Source organism: Pinus tabuliformis, chromosome 4_1 (assembly GCF_031772625.1).
Source record: "Pinus tabuliformis cultivar Carrire ecotype Pingquan chromosome 4_1, CPIR1, whole genome shotgun sequence".
Taxonomy (NCBI): domain Eukaryota; kingdom Viridiplantae; phylum Streptophyta; class Pinopsida; order Pinales; family Pinaceae; genus Pinus; species Pinus tabuliformis.
This window is the reverse complement of record NC_142303.1, coordinates 458,239,774-458,267,053: the sequence shown is the minus strand read 5'-3', so window position 1 is coordinate 458,267,053 and position 27,280 is coordinate 458,239,774. Positions and strand designations below refer to the sequence as shown.

Sequence of the window (27,280 nt, the reverse complement as noted above, 5' to 3'; positions counted from 1 at the left end):
AATTACTACAGTAGGCTCTACACAGATCAGGTGGTAGGGCTCAAATCCTGTGGAGGCTTGGACAAACTGGTGGACAAGGGTTGTCCCGCCTAAACTTCGCAACCTCCCGCTTCTTATCAGCTGGGCCATTTGGATGGCGTGCAATAGACTCATATTCCTGAATGCTTCCCCTCACTGGCCTTCAATTGCTACTCGGATCTTGTCTAATTATACCCTTATCCTGGAAGAAGATAATCCTCCTCGACCTCGCACTCTTATACCTGAATCCATTAACCACTCGCTTCCTTGGGATTATTTTGATGGTTCCGCGCAGGAGGGGAGGTGTGGGGGGGGAGCCATCCTGTATCTCACTGACCTCCATCTTTTCAATATACAAATGGGCCTAGGAGGAGGCTTGAACAACTTTGTTGAACTATCCACTGCCAAATTCCTTATTCAATTTGCATTGGAAAAACACTGTAGAGCACTGCAATTGTTTGGGGATTCACAGGTTGTATGTGACTGGCTTAACAAAAAAACAAGATGCTATACTTACACTTTGAGACACATCCTGGATGGGGCTCTCCGACTTTCTTCACATTTTGATTTTTTCAAATGCCATCATATTTTTAGGGAAAGGAACACAACTGCCGATCGATTATCCAAAGAGGTTGTGAACAGGTATCCCAACACTTCGATGATCCTGGAACAGAGGGAAGGGGCCCACTATCAGTATTATCACAGGCCCTTTATGGACATAGTTGCACAGTAGGCTCAATGGGAGCCTGGATATAGGGTTTTTTCATGGTTTTACAGTCTCCATCTGTAAATTACATATGTTTTTTTTTCTATTATATCTTTTTTGAAAAACAATATGAATTTTTATTTTATTTTATTTTTACTATGGGCCTCCCTGCCTGGACTCAAGGCACCAAAATTTTGATCTGATACAGGCAAACAATATTTTTTGACAGGCTATGCCTCACTTATAGCATATGCATCACGCATATACAACATGTAATTTTCTTATAATGAAAATTACGATTTTCCAAGGGGAAAAAAAGATAATATAATTATATATATAATTTAACATTTATAATAAATTAATAATAATTTTTATAAATTTAAAATCCTGGAGGGTTAGTTTATTTGTTTGAGTCTTTATTGTTAAAGCATCTTTGCTATTTAAACGTTACAGGTTCAATTTTCTCGACACTCTTAAGCTTAGGCTTTGTGGCTGAGTCGATAAGAAGTGATTCTTTCGGGTAGATCTACCTAATGCAAATATTCCATGAATATAACAGTCACCTATCTCTGGGAACCATAAACCACATAGAAAAAAATAAAAAATAAATAATCTATATAAATTTTAAAATATATGAAAATGAGTTGTTTTTAATAATTATGTGTAAATTTATTAGTGAAATAATGAATTGTCACTTATGTTGCCTATATGTATAGTCTCTAGATATTTAAAAAACTTTGAGAAAGGTTGTTTTTAATGATTATATGCACATTTATTAGTGAAATAATGAATTGCCATTTATGTGGCATGTGATAAAACATTTATCTTCTAATAATCGTTTTATTTATTAATAAAATGTTAATAGTGTGATATATAATGCGATATGTCTTTTCACATATTATCTATTAGTTTCGTAATTAATTTTAAAAAATTAATTATTTTCAAAATTTGACATTATATAATAAGATTTATTATTTTTTTACATGTTTAAATTTATTTATCTATAATATTATTGTTTACTTTTTAGATTTTTTATTACAAAATTGATGATGAACTTTTTGAAATTAATATATATATAAAAATATAATATAATCTCTCAAATATCTTAGATTTTATAAATTTGTATATTAATGTATTGTAATATTATGGATATGGACAGTGACATGGTGATTAAAGCAGTTGTACATACCATCAAATTAGAATAGTAGAGATGTTGTGGTGCATACTTAGGGGTGACCTTGCAATACCAATATTAACAACATTTTGCATATGTCTTACAGTAACTTCAATGTAAATGAAATGGATAGTAAATATAATTTGAAATATGAATCTTTACTTTATTGAATCCATAACAGGTCATAACTAACCAATTTTTTTAGCCCAAAAGGTTAGCTCAATTGGTTAAGTTCCCATTGCTAAGTATCTCGCTAATTGTGAGTCCATAGCGTCAATTCTCCTCGATGCCCCCGGGATGATTAGGCTCTGCTAATTTAGACGACAAGATGTGATCCCTTTAAGTTGATTTACCCAAATTTTCCACAAAGAAAAAGAAAAAAACAACAAACAAACGAAAACAAAACAAACATAATCAAATTTAATTAGTCTATCTTACATCAATTTAATAACTTATATATTGTAAGCCATAGTTCCATCAATGCTTATATTATAATAACTCTAATACCTAATGCACTTAATTATCCAACTCAAAATTTAACAAATAAGTGATTGTCATTTTCCAAACAAGCCACATCAGACAAGTTTTCAACTCTATTGCTTGTGGATAGTTTGGAGTAATTCTTTAATATTATAAGCCTACAACATAATTCCAAGAACAATTTTTTTAACAAAGTAAAAGGCTCTCATGGAATAGAAAGTACAATGGGTAATCTATGATCTAGAAAATGAATTTGAGAAATGGAAGGATCGTGGGAGATTCATTTTTAATATTAAATTATATTAATGGAACATATTTACATTGCTCTTCATTATCTTCAAACATTGGAATGTAGATATGACCATAATTTCAAGGTTAGATAAATGGTCGCTGAGAATATATTTATATGGTTATATTAACTTTAATATTGTATATACATTTGATCAAAATTTAAATTGTGTATCAAATACTTTAAGTTTGAAGCTAAGTTATTATATATTAAATTATAATTTAATAAAATATAATGAATCATTAAATGCTATTGCTATCATGATGGTTATGATTAAAGGTTTTGCTTATTTTCAAATAATTTAATTAAGACATTAAAAAAATATTTGTGTATATTTTGTGGGTTTTTTTGTCTATGGATATTGTGATTATTTAGTGACGTTTTTTTATGGCACTTGTCTTATTTTGTTATTGCTCCTCTTCGCTTTGCCAAGCCTAACGTCAATGGACTCTAATTCCATGTAGACAGACGTGGTGGGTGTGAATGATGTCTCAAATACAAATTACACATTTTTAATTTTATGCAGGAGTCAAACAATGTCAACATGATATCCTCAAAAGCTAAAGTTTGGTTCTCTATAGGATGAAACATCTATCCAACCATTTTAGTAGAGAAATATGAGCTTGAACCTATTAAACCCCATGTCAACCCTAAAACCCCTTGTTAAGCCATAATATTAAGTTATTATATTTTTATATTTATGTTAGTAGGTCATCCAAAACCTTTCACTGTAACATTTCATTGTAATTGTATCCTTCCATCTAGTATTAGGTTCATGTCATCTTGTATTATACATTATACTCATTGTAAAAGGAGGTTATTTGCTAAAGTGGATTATATTCATTTTTTTTTATCGTTTTTAAGGTGTTTTGTTCATAGCATTTGGTATGAGAGCTAAATAAGGTTTCATTGATTTAAATGAGTTATTTTGGAGTTTTCACTATAATGTTTTTCCTAGGAAAATTTAGATCATAGAATTTTGAGGAGTTTGAGAAGAGATATATGGATATAGGTAATCAAATATCTAGATTCTAGTTCACTACACTTTCAAAGATATACCATGTTGAAGTTAGGGTTTGTGACTATTCCTGAAACCACTTTCAAACAAGTTATCTTAGAATTTTCACTATAACTTTATTTCTAGGAAGCTTAAAACTACAAAATATTGATATAACTAAGGAGAGATACCAAGGTATAGGTTGTGAAGGTTTCATATTCTGGTTCATTGTACAATGCCATAGAAATACCATGTGGAAGTCAAGGTTTGTGACTAGTCCTTAAATTAATTTTTAAATGAGTCATCTTCGTAGGTTCATTATAAGTTTGTCCCAGAGAAGTTTCAGACTGTGAAATTTTGAAGGACATGAGGAGATATACTATAATACCTTAGGTAAAATTTCAGAATTAGATTTTAAAAATAGGATGAATGGCATGACATATAATTTTGCTCTCATGAAGAGATACAAATCAACAAGTTTTGGGAAAGTCGCCATAAATTTCACTTGGCACATCATTGTTTTATCAAACCTATGGATTGCAACAAAGATTTATTAGAGTACTACATGACGAAATTTTAGGCTTATAAGGGATTATATTTAAGATATATATCAAGACAAATATCAACCATCCAAATGATCTTCAAATTAGGGTTTGAAAGGTACGTAACTTACATGTGGAATAACTTTTTATTATTAGTGATTGAACGTTTGTGATAAAGAGCAATATTATTATTTTCTCATATGGCAAAGAAGTCTACAAAAATACTAGTGGTGCTCCTCACAAAATCTAAAACATGACCTCTGAAGAAAATGAATACTTATAATATAGGTCCTCCCAATTAAAGAACAAAGTTGATAAAATGAATAGTAGTATGTAGAAACAAGTGGACTTATCATGTCCTTGGGTATGCTTTAAAAGGGAAATTATGGATAAATGAAGAAGATGATGAATGAAATTAAGGAAGAAATACAAATTTCATGACTGAAAAGAAGGAAGAAATACAAAAAATGCAAACCATTCTATTATAGGAACTCCCTAGAAGGGATATGGAGATCCAAGGAAATCATGAATGTAAGGAGAATAATGGTGTTGAGACTCAAGCACATATAGGTATCATTTTATCACATTTGGACAACACACATATTGAATCACAAAATCTTGTTCATTCATCAAAGGTTCAACTTGGCACCAAGAAACTACTTCATTTTGAAGATCAATATGAGGAAATTTGATAGTATAGATCCTATAATATATGATATTCCAAATGGAGCAATACTTTGATATAAACCCAATATTAGCCCTACAAAAGGAAGAATTACATTGTTGTATCCAAAATAAGATCAATTTGTATGGTATCAATGGCTTTGTGAAAGGAAAAAAGATTTTATTATATCTTGATCCATTTTTATAGAGGAATCAATAGCAAATCATGGGGATATTAAGAGAAATACATTCTTTATTCAATTAGTGAATATATGGAAATGAGGTCCAATTAAAAAATACATTTAACAATTCCAAAAGTTGACTCTTGGGAGAAATAACATTTTCGAGGATAATTTATTAGACGTCTTTATGGGTAATTTAAAGGAAAGCGTCTAACATGAAATGTGCTAATTTTAACCTAAATCAATAGAGAAAGCTTTCAATCTAATAAGTAAATTTGAAAGTAAAAATATGGTTACAATAAGAGTGGTAACTAAGGACTATAGAGAGCACTACATTCCCTCTCCTAACCTCACTCAATCGATTAATTCGACACCTCAACTAATGAATGAAAGAAGAGTAAAAGGACTATGTTTCAATTGTGGAATCAAGTATTATAGTAAGGGACATAAATGCAACATGAATAAATTCTTTTGTGTTGACTATGAAGAGCAAGAAGATCAAGAATTGGAACCAACACAAGATTTGGAACTAGAAGAGACAACTCCAACAATATATTGGCATGCATTGATCAACATCAATACTCCAAAAACCCTCGAGATAGAAGGGTATATCAAAAATGAAAATGTATTGATTTTTATTGATTTTGATAAACACGCTACTTCATCAATTACAAATTGGAAAAACTTCTCAATTTCTTTGTATTTCCAACACCAAAGTTTGAAGTAATGATTGCAGATGGAGGTACCATAAATTGTTTAGGGAAGTGCCTAGTATTAAGCTCAATGTGGGGGAGTATTTATTGGATAGTCCCATGATTTCAATCCAAATGGGTGGTGTTGATGTTGTATTCAGGGTCCAATGGTTACAATCATTGGGAACAATGGCCCTTAATTTTGAAGATCTTTTCATGAGATTTACCTTAAAAGGAAAGGAAATTAAGCTTAGAGGTATCCAAGGAAATCATCTAAAGTGATAAATCTTTAACATCATTATAAAACTACTCAAAAAGGGATACCATGTGGTAATTACACAATTGTACTCACTAGATGTTCAAAAATTTATATTTTTTGTTCCAATGGATCTCTAAAAGTCATGAACAATCATTCCAATGTATTTGGACAAATGCCTAAGGGTCTTCCACTTGATCGAGATTCACTTGCAAACAAGAAGTATGCCACCTAACATTAGGCCTTACAAAAATCAATATTCATAAAAGAGAGATTGAGCATATGTTTATATCTCAAAATAGGATGAAACAATAAGCATATCAACATCACAATGAAAGGGAATTTGAAGTGGGGATTGGGTATTCTTGAGGATATAACCATACAAACAAATGTCCCTCAAGAAACAAAGAAGGAAAATTGATTAGCACCCAAGTATTATGGTTTATATAAGGTGTCGCAGAGGATTGGAAGTATGACTTACAAATTGGAGTTACGTACATTTTCACACGTACATCTAGTCGTCAATGTTCCTTGCCTCAGTAAGGTAATCGGTGACAAGATCCCAATCCAAATTATTTCACCATATATTAATGAAGAAGGGAAAATCATACTAGAACCAGAAACAATCCTTGAAAAAAGGATTAAGAAGCTACAAAATCAATCAATTATTAAGTACCTTAGAAAAAGGAAAAACTTACCAATGGAAGAGGTGACAAGGGAAGATGACTACTTCATGTAGAAACACTTGAAATTATTCAAGTTTTGAGGACAACAGTTTTTTAAAATGGGGGGGCATGTTAAGCCCTAGACAAATCCCCATGTTTGCACTAAAACCCCTTATTAGGCCTTAGATATTGAGTTATTAAATTTTTATAGTTATACGAGTAGGTCAACCATAACATCTCCCCCCCCGACACACCAACGCATACCATGGAGACCTATTATTAGGATCATATTATCTTGTACTCGTTGTAAAAGGAGGTTTCCCCCTCAAAGTGGATCGTATTCATTTACTTTTTATCATTTTCAATGTGCTTTATTTATAAAAAAAAAAACCCATTTTTTGGATCATCCATTTGTCATCCCATCCTCTACTAACCAAATACTTGGCTTCTCTGTGTTCTTCCATGATTGTTTATTTATTTATTCTCATGCACCATGTTGTTGTGACAATGTTAGGCAAAGAGAGCCTTAGCTTCTAAAAAATAACCCAAAATTGTTGGCATACATGGAAAATCATTACCATGGTAGTTGGAGGTTCATTCCAATGAGTGTAGGTAAGCATAATTTCATAAATTTGTGAACATTTTATTTAGAAATGTTACATATTTGTTTTCCATTTATAAATATTCTCTTTCAAAGATTAGTTTTTTCCTTTTACAATTTAAAATATAGCATTTGCAAACATTTTGTGTTCAATAACCCTACATGTTCATGCCTTTCATTTATTTCAATTCTCTTGCATAGTTCTTATCTTTACAATTAATTTTTTTTAAAGTAGTGTTTGTAAGCATTATTTTTTATAAATCTACATATTTTTAGTTTGGAATTTTTCCCATCTTTTTTATTCATGTTCTTTGGACAAGAAATTTAGTTTATGAAGGAACCAACTTGAAAAAACTTGAGATTTTAACCAGTTGTAACAGATCCTCTTTAAGTAGGTTCTCAAGTTAGTGTTATTCTAAATTTATTTCCATGGTCTTAAAAAAATATTTCTATTACATCACAAACTACCTGGAGGAAGCATCCCACAGTTTAATTTTAGGAAATTCCTTTGTAATAGATCCAACCTGAAAATATATTAAAATTTCAAATATGCCCAATAACCGCAAATAATCCCAAGAGAAATGCAAGAACAAAAAATAGAAGCTTCAAATCTTTATTAATCAAAACCATTGAGGTAGGGTAACATCATACAACTACTCCTTAAGGAAGGAGATCACTCCACAAGCCATCACTTGTCAATACAAAACCAATACTTGACATGCCTCAATGGAGAGTCTCTAGCCTCTATATAGGTTTCATAGATACAATACCATGGGTAATAATCATGGATCTCTCAGTACCATATATCCAATACTATGGGCATATCACATTATTTCCTAACTACTTGCGGTCCCTTGCATTAGAATGCGGGTTAACCACTTTATTTATTAACTATGGCCATTTATTTATTATCCTTACATCACGTTATTACCTTGGGTACCTCCCTCCATATTATCCCCCCTAGGTATACTACATTCCACCCCCCTTAAGCATGTTTCGCCCCCAAAACATGAGAAGAACACAAATAATAAGATCTACTCAAAAGAGTAGTCCACCGGTACCATGCATGTGCATCTAGCCATCCTAGAGAAAGATGAACACTCGATCTAGTTGATGCCTCACTCACTTGAGATGGAAGTTGGTTATGGTGGATCGTTGCACCTCCCTATGTGTCGTCCAAGATTTGTTTTCCTTGTTGCTAATTCATTTCCACCTTCTTGGTTGTTGTCTTGTTGCATTTTGCAGGTGATGATATGTTGAAGCTTTAACTGACATAATATCTTTCATTAACTCCTCCACTATTGGTGCATGAGTGGTCCCTGGTGCTTTTTCTGGTACCTAGTTTGATGTTTGTGTTTGGTTGTCAACCATCAAAGGCTCATCATCTGATGTGTTAGTGTCGTTAGAGCTTTGTGCTTCTGCCTTTACAATCTCTGCCTGGTTCTTAATGGAAATATCCTGCAATGTAATTTTCTTCTTTTTATACGAGAGCTTCATGAATTTCTTCTACACATTAATATTAACAATACCCATAGATTCCATCCAAGGGCATATGAAAATAACATCCATATTATCCATATCTGAAGTATAAAAATTCGAATGCAACACATACTTATCCATAGAAATCTTCAAATATTTATAAATTTGAACATCCTTATTATCAACCTGTGTTTTTTCAATATGTCTTGCTAGAACTTGCAATTTTTTTTCAAATTAACGCTGATAAAATTATGTTGGCAACTAGGATTGATAGACACAATGATCTTCTCCTTCTGAATACATCCATGAACCTGTAATAAGGATATACCAACATAAAATAACCCCTTATGTTTCTCATTATTTTGTTTTCTAGCATGAGACCATTTTTGCAAAGACTTTTTTAAATTCTTCATCGGGAAGGCTTACCAACTTCTTTGTGCCAAGTGAGTTCCACCATATGATAGCCTCATCTCTAAAATGAAGGCATAATAAGGATTTCCACAATATCAGATATTTTGACTTGTTCATTTTTAGGAATTATTCAATAGTAGGACCATCATCTTATCCAATAAAAATTAGCTTAGTAGAAGCCATGAAGTAGAATGAGGGTTTTGAAAAAATTTACCTACTTGATGTGGCAAATTTAAAATGGCCACAACTCAGTCAATATGTCTCAGAATCCTTATTATAGGATGTTTTCAGAAATGGAATGACCATTCTTCATCTTCTCGTGTAATTGAAATCACACTTTGGGCACTCTAGAAACTCAGATCTGTGTTGCAATTGTTTGGCAATAAAAAAAATTTCTTAAAAAAAACGAAAAAAAAAAAAACAAAAAAATGATTTAAATCAACTATATCTCCCTCATTTGGACTCTAATTTGAATCCATGATATCTCCCTCAATTGGACTCTCATTCGAATCAACAATATATCCCTCATTTGGACTCTAATTGAACAAATTTGTTTTTTGAAATTGGGTGAATTTTCAAGAGAAGCTTAGATCTACAATCATTTTTCTGAAATTCTACACAAAAACTGCTAAACATTACAGGAGAGTTGGCGTCCATGAATTGTTGTTGGAAATTTTTTTGCAACACAACTGATTTTAAATCAACCATATCTCTCTCATCAAGACTCTGATTCGGCCAATTTATTTTTTGAATTTGGGTATTTTTTCGTAAGGAATTCAGATATGCAATTTGTTTTTGCAAAATTTGCACCAAAATTTTCAGATTTGATCTATAAACCCGCCCAAAAAAAATCAGCAAAAAATGGAAAAAAAAACACAAAAACAAAAAAAAATCTCCCCACTTTGCGCAAGAAAGTGTTATGATACCACTTGGAATAGATATATCCTGAAAATATATTAAAATTGCAAATCTGCCCAATAACTATAAATAAACCCAGAGAAATACAAGAACAAAATATAGAAGCTTCAAATATTTATTAATAAAAACCCTTGAGGTAGGATAACACCATACAACTACTCCTTAAGGAAGGAGATCACTCCACAATCCATCACTCGTCAATGCAAACCCAATACTTGACATGTCTCAATGGAGAGTCTCTAGCCTCTATATAGGCTTTATACATACAATACCATGGGTAATAACCATGGGTCTCTTAATACCATATATCCAATACTATGGGCATATCACATTATTTCCTAACTACTTGTGGTCCATTGCATTATGTTGGTTAACCACTTTATTTATTAACTATGGCCCATTTATTTATTATCCTTACATCACATTATTACCATGGGTACCTCCCTCCATATTACCCCCCCAAGTATACTACAGTCTTCTTATAACTAAGAGTGGCATCTCCCCTTAAAAAGCATACTCTTAACATCATGTTTTATGAAATTGAATAAAGTAGTTCTTCAAATGTAATTTGTAAAGCTAAAACTCTTAAGAACCGCTCCAATTTTTTTATGTTATTTTCCATATTTATGTCTATATTGATTTTCATTATAAAAGGTGTAAAACATGCAAACTTGTGTTTTTGTTTTGTTATTGCATGCTTTGCATTGAAAGGAAAACATGGCCAAGCATGAATAAATTTCTACTTTATAGGACTTATGGATATTAATCTCTTGGTTCCGAGAGAAGAGAAGCTAGTCCTTCAACAAATGCTTCAAGCAACTTTTGTTTCTTTAGGCTTGATGGAAAACACTTGCTTGGTAGTAAGCCATGTCTTTGATTAAAAATATCACCCTCTATATTGAGAATAGTTTGTTGGGATGTAGTTGACCTTTTAAGGTTCTCACTTCAATTGGCCTTGAATGCAATGTTCAAAGTGACACCTAACATATTTAAAAAAATGATTATATAGAGACTATTATATTAGTTGTTTTTATATTCCCCATAGGCTATATTTACATATAAATACTATGCGTTGTTCTTGGTTTCAATGTCAATTATGCCTACATACATCTTGGATGTTGGGGGAAATAAATTGTGCCAACTTCCAAGAAAGCATTTTATTAGCACTTTAAATAAGTGATGATGTCTCCAAATAAAATGATTTGGCAACAATAGTCGACATCGCATTCAAGAGGCTTCACTTGACATTCAACAACACATGAATCTTGGGCTCCATTGGAAGAATCCTTGACCTAAACATGAACAAAGTTAACATTGTCGTAGTTGTGGACATGAAAGAGGTCATCCTTGGTGTCAAACACACAACAAGGGTAATAGTAGTAACCAAGACTAGAGGATCCATTCTCTACACTTCAAACTTAGCAGCCCTTTCATCACAAATATCATACCTCTTTCATGTGATCATCCTAACTCCAATTGATAATGATTTCTAAATGAAAATCGAATATAAGTAATATAAGTTTACACATGATCACATGAAAATGATGATAATATTCACATTGTGGAAGTCAAAATATATGCACATTGTGGTCTTCTAACAAAAGTCTTGGTGACTTATAAAGATGTAAATATGAAGAAGATTAATTGTTTTTTAGTTTATGTATATATGTATCAAACAAATACCTATTATATTGGTGCATCATATCATTTCAATCAACAATACATTGGATCTCATGCTAGGTGGGCTAGGCTAGGTTTTGTAATCAAAGCAAACATATTCAAAGTGGGCATAGACATTGCTACATATGAAGAGAAATCACCTCTATTAAAAAATGACACACACAAATAAATGAATGAGAGAGCACCTATGTTGTATAAAAGATCATACTTGGACACTCACTTCTCTATTATTGGTAGAGCTTGTGAAGCATATACAAAAGAGTATTTGCAAGTGAAAAGAAGGGTATGAATTAGAATCCAAACACAAATTAAAATTATGTGACTTTTTGTTAGAAAATGAGTGTCGGTTAGGCTATGGTTGAATAAGGGTGATTCAATGGTCATAGTGTACATGTCATCTCATGTAACCTGTTATGAAATCAAAAGTCATTCTCTCGTCAAATTAGAGTCACTCTCACAATGAAATGCATTAGCATGTGTCATAATTTGCAATTTCTTATGTGTATATTAAATTATCTATTTCTATGCAAAATATTAAATATCAATTATAGACACTAAACAACTTTATGTCACTATATGCATATGTTGCCTCACTACACTACAACAAATAATATCATCATCATTAGTGCCCATTACTAGGAATTCTATTCGTCCCAATATCGAATCACTTTATCTCGTTTTCTTTTAAAGACTTCAAAACCTCAGTATGAGTCCATAATACCTTGAAATAGCCAAACCCTCACAAAATTAGAGGGACCATAATAAACATGAAAACCACTCATTGAAGTTATGAAAATTCAAGGGAATCTGAATGAGAAAATGGGGAAAGTGGGTGTCAAAATTTCAAATGCCCAATTCCACATGTAGAATTTGGCTAGGCTGCTATGAAACCTAAAGGTTACCTTTGCTTATAACTTTTTTATCTATTACCTCAGAGGATCAAATGTCATACTTAATTTCCCACACCCCATTGGAAATTCCATGCTCCTATTGTCTATCCCCATAGCATATTCAAGCCTCCGCCACTAATTTTAACACAGAAGAGATTCAACTGCCTTTGGAAGACAATGTGACATTCCCATCTTGGTTCTAGCTCGAAATCCAAATGTGGCAATGAATAAAAAGAAATTTTGGCATGGAAGGCTTTGACATTTTGGGATACAGTACTACTTGAATGTATGAAGAGTGAAAAGTCTCCAAATTTAAGTGATTTTCCTCCCTTGGATGAGTCCCTCAAGTACTTTGGGGTTCACTTGTAGCTCACAGAAGGCAAGGGTGGGTATTTTTTAAATGATATTGTGATAAATGATTTAATAGAGTAAAATTTTTATTCAACATTTATGAGATTGGTGGATTAATATGCCTTTCCACATATAAGAGCTTGAGGCACCACTTGAAAATGAGAGCCACATCTTCATTTTCAAAAAAATATTCTATTTTTTTTATTGGGTAAGGACAATGATATGAATGATTTTATCTGGTTTAAAAATTCTCTTTTTAGAAATTAAAAGTATATTTAAAAAAAAATCTCCATAAGTAGCCATGTAAGTACTACATTTATGCTTTTCATAAATGAGTGTAATGAACTTGAATATCTCAATGGATCCATTAATGCTCCCACTATTGTTCACAATTTCAAAGGTGTTAATGCATTGTTAAAAGGTGGACAATGAGGGAGCTCATTACTTTGTTTTCCATCTCTTCTTTCAAGTGAACTAGTTGTGCATCTTGGATGAAGACATTTGAAGTCACCTATGATGTGAAGGTATGATCCTCTATAAGAATTTTTACAAGCTAGAGTTCACTTCATTATAAATACATGTAAATTAACATATTGTTATTTATTTTGTTGTTGGTTGAGGCTTATGATGCATCTATTATGCAAGTTAAAAGTTATAGTGAATTTAACTCAAATTCTAGTCTCGTGTATGCTATGAGTTGAAGCACATCTTATATGGACCCTCAAGTACTTTCTCAGCTCGAAGAAGACTTCATAGAAGAGATTTAGTTATATTTTCCATTATAATAATCTCAACTTGAAGAAGAGTTCATAGAATATCTTGAGCTATATCTTCAACATGAATAATTTCTTGAATAAGAAGAGGAGAGAATCATTTTCTTCTATTTTCTTTCTATTATTCCAATAGATTTTTCTCTTCCATAACAAAATTAGATATGTTTTGTGTTTCTATGGTCTTGGTGGAGCTAACATCATGTGCATATAATTTCCAAAATGAAAGGATTTTGTCTCCATGGTCCCGATGAGGCTCACATCACTTGCGTATAATTTTCAAAATGAAAAAGGTTTTTTTATTTTCATGGCCATGATTTCTACGTTTTAAGACATTTTTTTTGTGTTTCCATTGTCATGATTTATATATTGGAAGACATTTAATGTCTCGACGGCGCTCAAATCTACAACCTTTGGCGTAGAATTACCTCATCCATATGACCTACGTGCTAACCAACTCAGCTATAGGACCATGCAATGATCTATGCACAAGGAATCCTAAACCATAATGTATAAGCGATTTTAAAAGAAATGAAAGAACAACACTGAAAATAGATTTTGGATGTCAAAGTTATACTCTTTTTAATAAAGGTAGGAAAAGTAACCAAAGTGGCAATTAAAGGTTGGCTCATGTGGCTATGTATCACAATGAAGTTGTTGAATATAAAATTAATTCCTTTACTACTCAATTTCGTTTGTAATCTCATTTTTACAAATATGCCACTTTACAATTAATGATCCACTTTTTAAAATAAGTGTAAATCACTTTCACAATAAAGTTATTTTATAAATTAAAATTTTGATTTTGTATTAAAAAAATTAGAATAAAGTAGTAAAGTTACTTTATAGTGCTTCACTTTTATAATTTGAGTGAAATGTACTTTATAATAAATATGTGATAACTTAAAGTTGGATGAGTTTTTTTTTTTTTTTTTTAAATGAAAAAAAAGAAACGTGAACTCCAAACTTCTCATTTAATAAAACAACTTTCAATTAAGTTAATTAATGCAAAATGTATAACAAATGTTACTAAATAGAAGGGATCATTTTTAAAAACTCTCTTGTTTGTTTGAAATGAATACTAGTATTGGAAACTCCCAATTTTGTTCGGCTTATAAAAAGCTTTAACACCATGTACACAAACTTAAGCAAATTTTCGAAATATAAATCTAAATTTTGATAAGCTCAATGTTATATCTCAATTAGTATACCACGAAAATGCAAGTTTTTCACTTTGTATTTTAATTTCCAAGATTACAAGGAAAATAACATATGCAATAGAGGAGATAGTTTCTCATGTATCTCAAATTTGTCAAGATTGCACTCTAAGGAGCGTGACAAAGAGCATATGTAAAATAGAGAGGTAGCAAACTAAAAATATAAACAAAGAAACTAATATATTAACACATTATTAAAAAAAATTAAACACTATAATGAAACTTTATACCTGCGAATCTTATAAAAATGTTCATATTTTGAGTAAATGAAAACCTTTTCTAGTGAATCGAAAAGTGTTTCCAATTGAAAGTAGTGCTTTGGACATGATGGAATGGCTTTATCGAGTTAGAAGTCATTTGATACATATAGTGACACAAGTTTAGAATCTTTATCAACAATGTGAGTTTGAATTGGGCCTTCAAATGAGCTCTAATATCATGTTTGATAAATAAGGTATTTCCACATATCTCAAACACCTTAAGCAAACGTTCACATAAACAAATCAAAGATTAATACATTGACGTATACATGGATAAACTCCTCAAAGAGGGAAACAACCCATGGCCTCAGTCAATGTGTCCACTTGACACAATATATTAACGCAAAAGGAAAAAGAATTATGCAATAGTTTCTCATAATTGATCGTCAATAAATGACCCTCCATGCTCTTTAAATGGAGATCATGGACCAATTAGGAATTAAGCTATAAATCAATATGGTCATTGAAATTTTTACGACCCTTGCCATTGAGACGGAGAAATGGAAACCTTGATAGCCGCGAAGGAGGGATTGCTGGATGTTCTATTGAAATCTTGCATAGCAGAAATGGATTTGAAAGCAATCGATACGGCCTTGCTTGGTCTTCTAAGCCTCTCGACGCCCAAGCGTAACTGGCTCAAGCTCATCTGCCTCGGCGCGGTTGGTCACATGACTAAGCCCCTCCGCTGTGCAGACAAAGCCACAGCCGAGCGCGTATTGCGTTTTCTGGAGCTCATTTCGGCCTGTGCGGAGGGTAGGGTTTTGATCAGGGACCATCCCCAGTGCGTCCAGACGATCGTGCAGAAAATGCTCAAAGTGTCTGATTCCGCGACGGAGCACTGCGTTATGATTCTGTGGGTCGTCTGCTACCTGTTGCCCGATCAGAGGGCCCGCAATGCCGTTCAAGAATCCATCGGAATGACCAAAATCTTGCTGTTAATGCAAAGTAATTGCTCGCTGGAGGTCAGGCAAAAGGCAGGGGATCTGCGGTCACTGAAAAACCCCAGATCCGCCATGAATCATTCAGATTGGGCTCTCAATAGACAGATCGGCCAAGATCTTGCAGGTCTGACACCCCGGATGGAAAATCGCCATGGCACATCTGAGCACAAGAAGCCCTGGCACTGGGTCTAGGCACTTCTTTGACTCCTTTCAGATCCAAATTTCTCAGCCTACACGCAAAACCATCTTGCAATGGGTTAGTTCTTCAGATCTGGTGTTGGATCTCAAATTGGATCTAGAATGGCGGATTGGGATCCCTTTAGGCCTTTAGAGACTTCTCTTTCAAGGTAAACAACTTGAAGACCTTCTTCCCCTCTCTTCTTACAGCATTACCAGGAACAACTCTTTGGTGGTAACCCTTCGTCTGAGAGGAGGTGCAGTAGGACAATCATCCTCTGCTCGTCCCTTCTCATACAAAGATGCAGTACACTCTGAGAACCCCAAAACCCCGGTGGCCCTTAAACCTAAACCCTTTTTGGTGGATAAGATAGAAGAAGTTCCCTCTGTTGAAATCACCCATGAAGAGCTTGCAACCCAACTTCAAGAATTTGCAGAAAGAGCCATCATTTGCAGATTTAACGGACTGTGGCCGCGATCTCAGGATCTCTATGCATGGATCCATGCAAACTGGACTCATCATTGTAAGGTCAGTTTCTGTTCAAAAGGTTACTTCATTGTCCTATTTGATAATAGTAAGCATTATGAAAAGGCCTTAGAAGAAGGCCCTTGGTTCATGGGAACTATGGGGCTCTTCTTGACTCCTTGGTTCCCAGATTTTGATCCAACAACTGCAGTCATTACCAGGACACCTGTATGGATCAGGCTTCCAAACTTTCCTGCCCACTTATGGCATACTCGTGTCTATAGAGCTATAGGCAACACCTTGGGCAGTTTCATGATGGGAGACTACTGGCGGGAATCCAAAGGTCTCTACTCATATGCCAGAATATGTGTGGAGTTAGATTTGAGCAAAGGACTTCCAGACCAAATCAATCTCAAGATAAACGACTTTGTCTGGTCCCAGACATTGGATTACGAAAATACTGCATTCCGTTGCCGCCATTGCCACCAATCAGGGCATTTGCAGAACACCTGCCCATCTCACCCGGCAAAAAAGAATAAGGATAACCTCTCCAAGCCCAAGTCCAAACGATGGGCTCCTTGCTCTCCACCTCCAGTCGTGGATTCTGATTCCTCCAGCTCTGAAGATGAAAGTAGCGATGCAGAAATGGATCAAGCCCCTCATCCTGTGGTCCCTTCCACCGATGGTCCGGTGCAGTCCTCCGACACAGCCACCGCTCAGAAACGCGTCCATTTGACCTCCTCCTCTGATTCAGAAAAGGAGGGCTCCCCTGTGGAGAACCCCAATCTTCAAGTGGTTATTGCTCATTCACCCCACGACGGTTGGGTCGAAGTCAAAAAAAGGAAAGGGAAAAAGCTTCGTGTTGAGGCTTCTACCCATTCTGGGTAGAAGTCAGTCTTCTTTTGCATCCAGCCATATGTTGTAGCTTCTTGCTTGTTTCACTTCTTCTCCAGAACCGAGGTTGATAGTCCTATCATTTCCGATTGTCGGTTTTCTGTCTCTCTTGAATGTATCTTCTTGTACCATATTTTTGATTAATAGAATTAGTCCAATTCGAAAATAAAAAAAAATAAAAATAAAAATAATAATAATAATAATAATAATAAAATAAAATAAAATAAAATAAATAAAATAAAATAAATAAATAAAATAAAATAAATAAAAATAAAAAATAAAAAATAAAATAAAAATAAAAATAAAATAAATAAATAAACCAAAAAAAATAAAAAAATAATAATAATAATAATATGGTCATTGAAATCGAGAAGATAAATTGTCATATCACTTTATGTCTGGAACATATTGTGACTATTGGATTAGATAACTACAAATACACAATAATGCATATGGGCGAAACACACTTTGCCTAAAACAATATTAAACCAAATTGATCTTAACTACCTCTTAAGTGTCTAAAATATTCTAATAATTACATTCCCAATGGTTTGAAAACTTAAATAGTTATAGAAATGAATAAGGCTGACTTCATATACAATATTACATCTATAATAATGGAATTTGATTACAAAGATCAATATGTTAATTATGTGAAAGGTGTAGTAATTTAAAACATGAAGGATCATTGTTGTGTAGTTGAGGAGCGCCATCAACACCCAAAGCAAAGTAAATAATGCTAATTAGTTTATAATGATGATGTAAGGTTACTCTAAAATGTGACATGTCTTCCCATGAGTTATCAAGGGCAAGTTAACCATGAGAGATATTTTATTGGTACTTTTCTTTGTATTTCACTCTATTTTTTTAATTGGCTAAAATTGTGTGAAGCTAGCATTGACAATTGCAAGTCAATACTAGTAGGAACTTGTGACTTGGCAAGAGCCAAGACATCTGGATATACTTCCATATGGAAGTCCCACTCTATGGGATGCCTACCCCTCGAGCCTCATCACAATAGGAAAATATTAATCATTCAACATGTATAGACTTTACCCCCACTACTTTTGAACATGTGACCTTTAAGGAGGAAACACATGTTCTTAACCATTAGGCTTACTCAAGATATGTATTTATTTTTTAAATTAAAAGGCATGTGGGTGGGCTTTGATCCACTTATGTGTGCACAGGTATCGAGACCATTTAATATAATCTCTCTAAGTACAACCACACGTGCAATCACTACCTCAAAGTACCCCATAACTTTAGGACTAGACACTCTTAAAAATTAAAGTGCACTTGATTCTAACTACTAAACAAGTAAATTTGATGATTAAGGCATTATGATTTCTTAAATGGGTGAATATTAGCTCATAGAAACGCTCCACATGACATGTAGTTTTTGTAGGACGTAAATTTGACTATATTTGCACTTGGGTTGTTATGACTTTATAATATATGTTATGTTAGCTATTAATGACCTCACGACATTCATCGTTAGATTAATGAATTATCATTTATCTTTTCTGAAAATAGAGAGTAAATTGGGTTATGACTTCTTCTCAATTAAATTTAGTGACACGATAATATATTTGGTTTATTTTTATTTAAATTTAGTGAGGGTGATTTTCTTAATAAGAAACTAATATTAATAAAGTAGTGGTTGATATGTATTAATGAATTAAATGAATATAACTAACCATTGTCTAATAGATAAATGGTAGAATTTATTTTTTAATATTATTTTATTGTTCCATTTATGTTTGGAATTATTTATGTAATTTAGTTTGGAGTTGTGTTTAATGATTTTTGTGATTTATATATAAAGGATAAAAGATTGTGATTGCTACATAAATTAACTTAGTTGGTGAGATATGTTTTTTTTTTAAAGCTATATGTGTTAATTTTTTTTAAATATAATTAAAATATATAAGTGACAGTTTAAAGTTTTATACGAATATTTTAAAGTGATGGATGATTTTATAAGAAAATATGTTGATTTGGGGTAGCAATGGATGTGCTCTAGCCACGAAATTTGGTGGAGAGGTTGGGGCACATGAGATCTCCAATACTCAGAAAGGGTTTGGGCAGATTCTAAACAGATCTAAAGATATTAAAATAATTAATATTTTTAATGGAGTCCCTAAATCTAAACTTAAGGAAAATAAAATATTAATGTGTATTAATATGAATCTGTGTTAGAGTGCCAAAAGACATGGATCAAGCCAAATATAATCTTAGTTGTTGATTAGGGACTTAATCTCGGCCGTTGAGATGTCAACAAGAAAAGAGGAAGCTTAAGGGTCACTTGGAGATCACACCAGATGATCAGTCATTCTATTCTCTAGAGCGGGGTTTGCTAAGAGAGATAGAATCAGTGATCGGGAGAGAAGCTAAGGGGAAGTTAGTATAGAGAAACAGAGAAGGCAGAGATTATGTCGGGAGAGCAGCGCAACAGACAAGGAGGGTGACACAGAGCCAACAAGGGCTCACGCAGAGGCATCCAAGTGCTGCGCAGAGCACCAGAGGGGCCAGCGCAGCTGACACAGAGGTTCCTAGAGATGACGCAAGGCCTCCTGGGGCTAACGCAGGCCTAGAAAGGCTGATGCAAGGCCAGTGTGAGACAGAGAGGGGCTGACGTAGTCCATATTGGGTAGACTCTGGGGTCGCAGAGCAGTTTTGTGTTGAGGAACTGCCGGAAGGATTTTTCGGGGTTTTAGCCAGGAGATTTCTCTCAAACTATGAGGTATAGCTGCTAAGGAAATTCTTTGTTGAGTAGGCAAGTTTCGGTACCTAGATTGTACTCTGATATTTCTTAATAAGAAAACCCTCAGATAGTTGCACCGATTTTCCCGCATTGGGTTTTTCCAGGGACATTGGTCCAAAAATAATGGTATCGTGTGGTGTGTTTGTTCTTGTTTCTTTTAGTTGTTGATCTGTAATATGTTGAGCATGCACTAGTGCTTATTTTCAGTATTTACTTTGTAAATAACTTGTTAAAGGAAAAATAACAAGTAGGTAGGAATAAATCAGAAAAAGTGCATGAAGGGTTTCTAAACTAAGTGAACTTAGAAACTTCAACATGGTATTAGAGTGTGATTGTAGATCACAGGAGGACTAAAAGAAATCAGCCGAGCGGAGCAATAGCAGCATAAAATAGCTGTCCCGAGGTGACAAAAGTTATTTCTAGCAGAGCAGAAGCCAAGAAGTGTGACGCAGAGCGAGCCAGAGCCACGCAGAAGAAGTCGGGAGCTACGTAGAGCCTCAGAGAGGCCAACGTTGCTGACGCAGAGTGCCAGAGGGCTGACGCAGACCCATCTGGGGTGACGCAGAGCCAGTGTGAGGCAGAGAGGGGCTGACATAGTTCATAGAGAGGCAGTCGCTAGAGTCTAGAAGGCTACAGAAATATTGCAGAGTGGAGCTGGTGAGGTACTGTAGTTAGAACAATACCTGACAGAGCAGGGCTAGAGGAGTTGTTACCGAGGGTTTCGACAAGTGGCATAAGGATTTCCAAGAGGGAAATCAGAACTTAGAGGGATTCCAGAAGAGAACTTCTAGACGGGAAGTAGAGACTCAAGGGAGTCGAACAGAGAACTTCTAGGAGCGAAGTAGAGGAGCATCATGGCACTACACGGGGTAAGAGACTAGGATAAACTGGATGGAGCATCGAACTTAGTAATCTGGAAGGCCAGAATCTTATCAGTGCTTGACAAGAATCGTGTCAAGAACTTCGCCTTGAAGGTTATAGCTATCCCAGTCGGCCCCAATGATAACGACAAGTATGAAGAGGCGATGGCGAGGGCTGAGTGCATTATCCTTGATGGGGTCAAGGATCATGTGGTACCACATATAGCTGAGAAGGAAATGGTAGTTGAGATGTGGGAGGCTCTCAAGAACCTGTACTAGCATACTTCTGTGCAGAGAAGAATGCTGCTCGAGAACTAGATGAGGTCGTATCAGATGAAGAAGGGTCAATCGATTGACACCTTCCTTGGAGGACTGAATGAGATCCGAGACCAGTTGACTGCTATAGGAGCGACACCGGATCAAGAGCTTATGGTGAGGACAACCCTGAATGTTGTCTCAGAAGATTGGGAAGTGTTTGTCCAGAGTATCCTAGGCAGAGGGACTCTCCTACCTTGGGACGAGATGTGGGAAGCTCTTCACCAGGAAGAGATCAGACGGCAGTCAAAGATAGGTAGTAGTGGCAAAGGGATCAAGGTCAAGCAGGAGGAGGAGGATGTGGCCCTAGCATCTAAGGGAAAGCAGGAGAAGCGGAAGAAGAAAGATCTCTCCAAGATCAAGTGATTCCACTATGGGGAGATGGGTCATTATGTGACCTAGTGCCCAAGGAGGAAGAGTAAGGGAGAGTCTTCGGAGACTAAGGCAGCGCCAACACGAGTAGAGAAGGAAGTTTTGATAGACGATGATTGTGCCATGAGTGCACACACGCCACTTGAGTGGAAGTGGGGAGACATCGAGCTGTAGTTAAGCATACTACAGGCGATGAGGGGCAGGATCCTTGAGGTACCCAGCCTCTTGGATTAGACCTTGCTACGGGAGCCTCGACAAGGAGTAGCAAGACTGGCTAACCCGGGTAGAGACAGATGCGGACGGAGCGGCAGAGAGAGCTATAGTGCAGGAGTCCCGAGACAACGCAGAGCTAGCAAGCTGCAGCAGTGCGAGAGGTACAAGAGTGTTGCACCAGTGCAGGAAGGCACATAGAGGTGTGCAACAGTGCGAGATTCATGTAGTTTTTACAACAGCGCAGAGGTCAGAGAGAGGGAGCACTTGCCAGCAATAGAGGGAGCTTCAACATCAGTGGGTGTTTCTAGCCCAACAAGTAGGCCAATTGGAGGATCAATTACTTACTTATCAGTAATTGAGTTGCAGTGCAGTAGTGGGCAGCACGATGCAACATGATGAGAGGAGGTGCAACGCAAATGCAGTGTTGGGAGAAAGGATCAGTAGAAGCACGGATGCAGGGGGAATTGTCGTACAGATGAAGCAGTGGCAGTGGAAGAACCATGGGTAGCAATACAGGAGGTAGTAGTGCAGAGGATGTTGGGCAGGAAGGCCTAGCATCAACATAGGTACCGATGCTCGATGATCAGAGTAATACTCAGTGAGGAGTATTTCTAGAGTGCAGTCCTCGCTAAGAGGGAGTGTTTATTTGGGGTAGCATCGGATGTGCTCTAGCCACGAAATTCGGTGGAGAGGTTGGGGCACATGAGATCTCCAATACCCAGAAAGGGTTTGAGACATGGATCAAGCCATATCTAATCTTAGCTGTTGATTAGGGACTTAATCTCGACCGTTGAGATGTCAACAGGAAAAGTATAAGAGGAGGCTTAAGGGTCACATGGAGATCACACCAGATGATCAATCATTCTATTCTCTAGAGCGGGGTTTTCTAAGAGAGATAGAATTAGTGATCGGGAAAGCAGCTAAGGGGCATTGAGTACAAAGAAACAGAGAAGGCAGAGATTGTGTTGGGAGAGCAGCGCAACAACCAAGGAGGGTGATGCAGAGCCAACAAGTGCTCACGCAGGGCCACGCACAGGCAGCCAAGTGCTGCGTAGAGCACCAGAGGGGCTAGCGCAGTTGACGTAGAGGCTCCAGAGCTGACGCAGGGCCTCCTGGGGCTGACGCAGGGCTAGCGTGAGACAGAGAGGGGCTGACGCAGTCCAGATTGGGTAGACTCTGGGGTTGCAGAGCAATTTTGTGCTGAGTAACTGCCGGAAGGATTTTCCGGGGTTTCAGCAAGGGATTTCTCTCAAACTGTGAGGTATAGCTGCTAAGGAAATTCTCTGTTGGGTAGGCCAGTTTCGACACCCAAATTGTACTCTGATATTTCTTAATAAGAAAACCCTCAGATAGCTGCACCCGTTTTCCCGCATTAGGTTTTTCTGGGGACATTGGTGCAAAAATAATGGTGTCATGTGGTGTGTTTGTTCTTGTTTCTTTTAGTTGTTGATCTGTAATATGTTGAGTATGCACTAGTGTTTATTTTTAGTATTTACTTTGTAAATAACTTGTTAAAGGAAAAATAACAAGTAGGTAGGAATAAATCAGAAAAAGTGCATGAAGGGTTTCTAAACTAAGTAAACTTAGAAACTTCAACAAAATATTAATGATTTATTTATTTATTTATTTATTTTCATAAATATAGACTTAATAATATTAAATTTATTCAAATTTTTATTATTAAAATTATATATATATATATATATATATATATATATATATATATTATACAGTACAAAATTAAAAAAATATCAATATAAATTAATAAATATATTTTAAAAAGGTAAGATTTGTATTTTGTAAGAATCGAGAGTTTTTGGTCTTGATCCCTAGACTATTTTGTTCTTTTGGATTTTGTTGCAATTTTATCTCTGGTCATTACCGAGCAAGCACAATGGGTTCTCTAACACGAGGGTTAATAAACACTCCTTCTCCTTCAAATTTGTAGTAATGAGACAGACGAGACAAGGCACAGGCAGTCATGGTAAGTTGGATCAAGGAGGTAGTTCATAGGAAGCCCCTATTTTGGGGGCTCAATGGGAAGCGGGGTTATGGGGTAATTGTTTTCTGAAGGAAGTCAAGAATCCCAAGTTGATCAGCCCTCCAAATAGTCTGGAAAATCACCAAATAAGAATGAAATATCATGCATTTATTTGTATATTCGTGGGAGGCTGACCTACGAAGAAATAATTGGAGCACTGGATTCTTTAGAAGTGGAAACCCAAGGGTGAGGTGGAATTAATATTAGGCTCTAAGGGGTTTTTTATAATTATCTTTTCCAATTTGGATGATAAGAACAAATTTTTTGAAGGACGACCCTACTTTTTCAGCAATGCAAGGTTTACATGAGACATTGGGAGGAATGCTTCAATCCAGATAAAGAGGAGCTCTTAACTGCTCCTGTTTGGGCATGTTTGTATTTGCTTCATGTAGATTTTTTGCTGATGGAAATCATGGAGGCCATAGGGAATGAAACTGGGAGATTTGTCGAGATATCAGAAGTCACTAAACGTAGGAAAAATATGTAATACACTCAAATTTGTGTTTATATGAACATTTTACGACCCTTTCCTAAGTCCATTGATTTGGAATATCAAGGCGAGGTTTGGACCCAACCTATAGATTATGAACATGTTCCATTTCGATGTCGTCTTTGCCATAAACATGGTCACTTGTTTCATGATTTCCCTAGTCAAAAGAAGGAGCATCAGGAGTTAAGGTTTGTGGCTTAGGAGGGTTATACTAAAGTTCCATCACGCCATTAGTCTACTCAAGATCGCCCTACTCAACAATTTAAAAAGTTAGATGATCATAATGCATTCACTGCTTTGGAGGGTATGGAGGAAGATCTTGTTGTGTTGGAGGATATATTGATGCTTGAGACAAATAATGATCTATTAGGGGATAAACAGGTGCTTAAATGGAAGATCTCGGGAGAGGAATATGAGATAGATAGTCCATTTTTGAAATTACCAGGAATTAAGGAAGTGGTGTTGCTCATGCAACAAAAGTTTGAAAATTTAGGGGAAGAGGAACAACACTTAGTGCAATTTTTGAATGAATAGGAAACTCGGGATATTGGTGGCCACCTACCTATTACACTTGGAACCCCACCGTTGTTTCTTTTCAGTTTCCTTAATTGTAGCATAACTTACTATTTTTGGTAGTTTTTTAGGTCCTAAACTTCTGAAGTTGTTTTGAGGGACTAAAAGACATTTTTAGGGAAAAAGGAGAGATAGGAAAAGTCCCAATGGGCTTATAAAATTTTTTGCCTCCTCTTCGAGATCTTTGAAATGAGGTATTATGGTAGCCAAATAAATATCGTATGCCAAAGTTACAACCCCGGGAAGTTGATGTACCAATTTACCCAAACGGTGCCCACATTTTTGGTGCTTCATCTCCTAGGGTTAGGTTTTTGGATTTTTATGGTTTTCCATTGTTTCTCAACAATAAATAGGCCTTTTAGCCTCATTGTAACATAGTTCAGAGGCATGTGGCCACCACATCTCTTCTCAGAGATAAGCTACCATCGCCCGAGCTAGTTTATTTCCATTTCTGTATGTAGCATATTTCAGTTCTTTGATATTAATGAAATGAAGTTTTATTTTTGCTGCATCTCTGTGTTTATGTATACATCTCTATTTTTTTTGCGTTCCTGCATAAGTCCAGATCAGGATCTGGTTGAGCTGTCAAAGGAATAACGAGAGTTCTATGCTAAGATGTATATGCAATGTAAGAATCGAAAATCTATAAGGTCAACGGATGTTTCTGGAGCCACCAACCCTCCAAACTTTAAGGGAAAAGGCCAAGAGTTCGTGCGAAAAGACGATAAGAAAAAGGGTCACAAGCTGAAGCGTGAGTTACTCCAAACTATGGGAGATGAATTAATTAATTCAGGTCAGATTATGAATATCTCAACATATTTTACGCTTTCTCAAAAATCTGCGATATGAAGATAATATCGTGGAATATTCAGGGTTTAAGCAGTAATGGGAAACAATGCTATTTATGGGAGAGAATCAGACTAGAGAATGTGACCTTGGTAATTTGCAAGAAACCAAGGTTTCGCTGACGAAATTGTTTGTCGTTGTAGCTTGTTGCTGGAAGGGTTGTGAATTTATGTTTATTGATGCCCGAGGAAGTGCAAGAGGGTTAGAAATTTGGTGGAATCCAATGGATGTGATTTTTCAGGATTGGTTGGCTAGCAGTGGAGTTTTGATAGGTAAGTTTCAGTGTCTTGGTTATACTAACGTAGTTTGTCTTTCTGTTGTGTATGGTCCACATACGCCTTTAGAGAAAGGGGTTTTTTTGAAGAAAATTCAATTTCATTGACACCTCAACCATGATTCTCTTTTGATTTTTGGGAGGAGATTTTAATCTTATCCACTCACTAAACGAGAAAAATGGCGTGATATGTTAGTTTTTTGTAGCATCGGAAGTGCTAAGCCTTGAAAATTGGTGGAGAGGCTAAGGCACATGAGTTCTAAAGAACCCGAAAACCATTTGGTGAAATGCCACCCGGATTGTATTTTTTTAAAATAATTAATATTTTTAATGGAGTTCCTAAGTCTAAACTTAGGGAAATTAAAATATTAATGGGTATTTATTAAAATATGGGTGAGAATGATCTAGAAGGCAGATCAAGTCATGTTTTAATCTTGGCCGTTGATTAGAGACTTAATCTCGGCCGTTGAAGACTCAATAGGGAAAGTATAAAATGGAGGCTTGGGGTTCATTTGGAAAAAAACACAGAGAGATTGAGGAAATCAATTTTATGAGGTAAGAAGTTCTCAAGAGGAAAATCTATTGGGGAGATCTTGCAGCAGAGGGATAGTGAGAATCCAGAAGAAGGACTTTCCAAAGAATACTAATAGAGAGGCGGAGAGAGCTTGCAGAGAGGCAGTGCAGTAGGCGGGAGAGTTGACGCAGAAAAGTTGCCTGTCATGCAGAATAAAAAACTGCTGGAACAACCGAAACTGTCGGGAACTACCAGAACAACTGGGAGAGCTAATGCAAAGGCAACACAGTAGCTGG

At 35.5% G+C, this 27,280-nt stretch overlaps 1 protein-coding gene across 1 annotated transcript; it reads left to right on the top strand.

Moving 5' to 3' along the window:
- Positions 1-15,741: 15,741 nt before the first annotated feature.
- LOC149176391 (U-box domain-containing protein 27-like) lies at positions 15,742-16,374 on the top strand. The gene has a single exon (XM_089421455.1). It carries the CDS (start codon positions 15,742-15,744, stop codon positions 16,372-16,374), a length of 633 nt encoding a protein of 210 aa, XP_089277581.1.
- Positions 16,375-27,280: the final 10,906 nt, after the last annotated feature.

What these genes read in the sequence shown, in the direction of transcription:
- LOC149176391 (XM_089421455.1), top strand. Translation starts at nt 15,742, where the DNA reads ATGGAAACCTTGATAGCCGCGAAGGAGGGATTGCTGGATGTTCTATTG.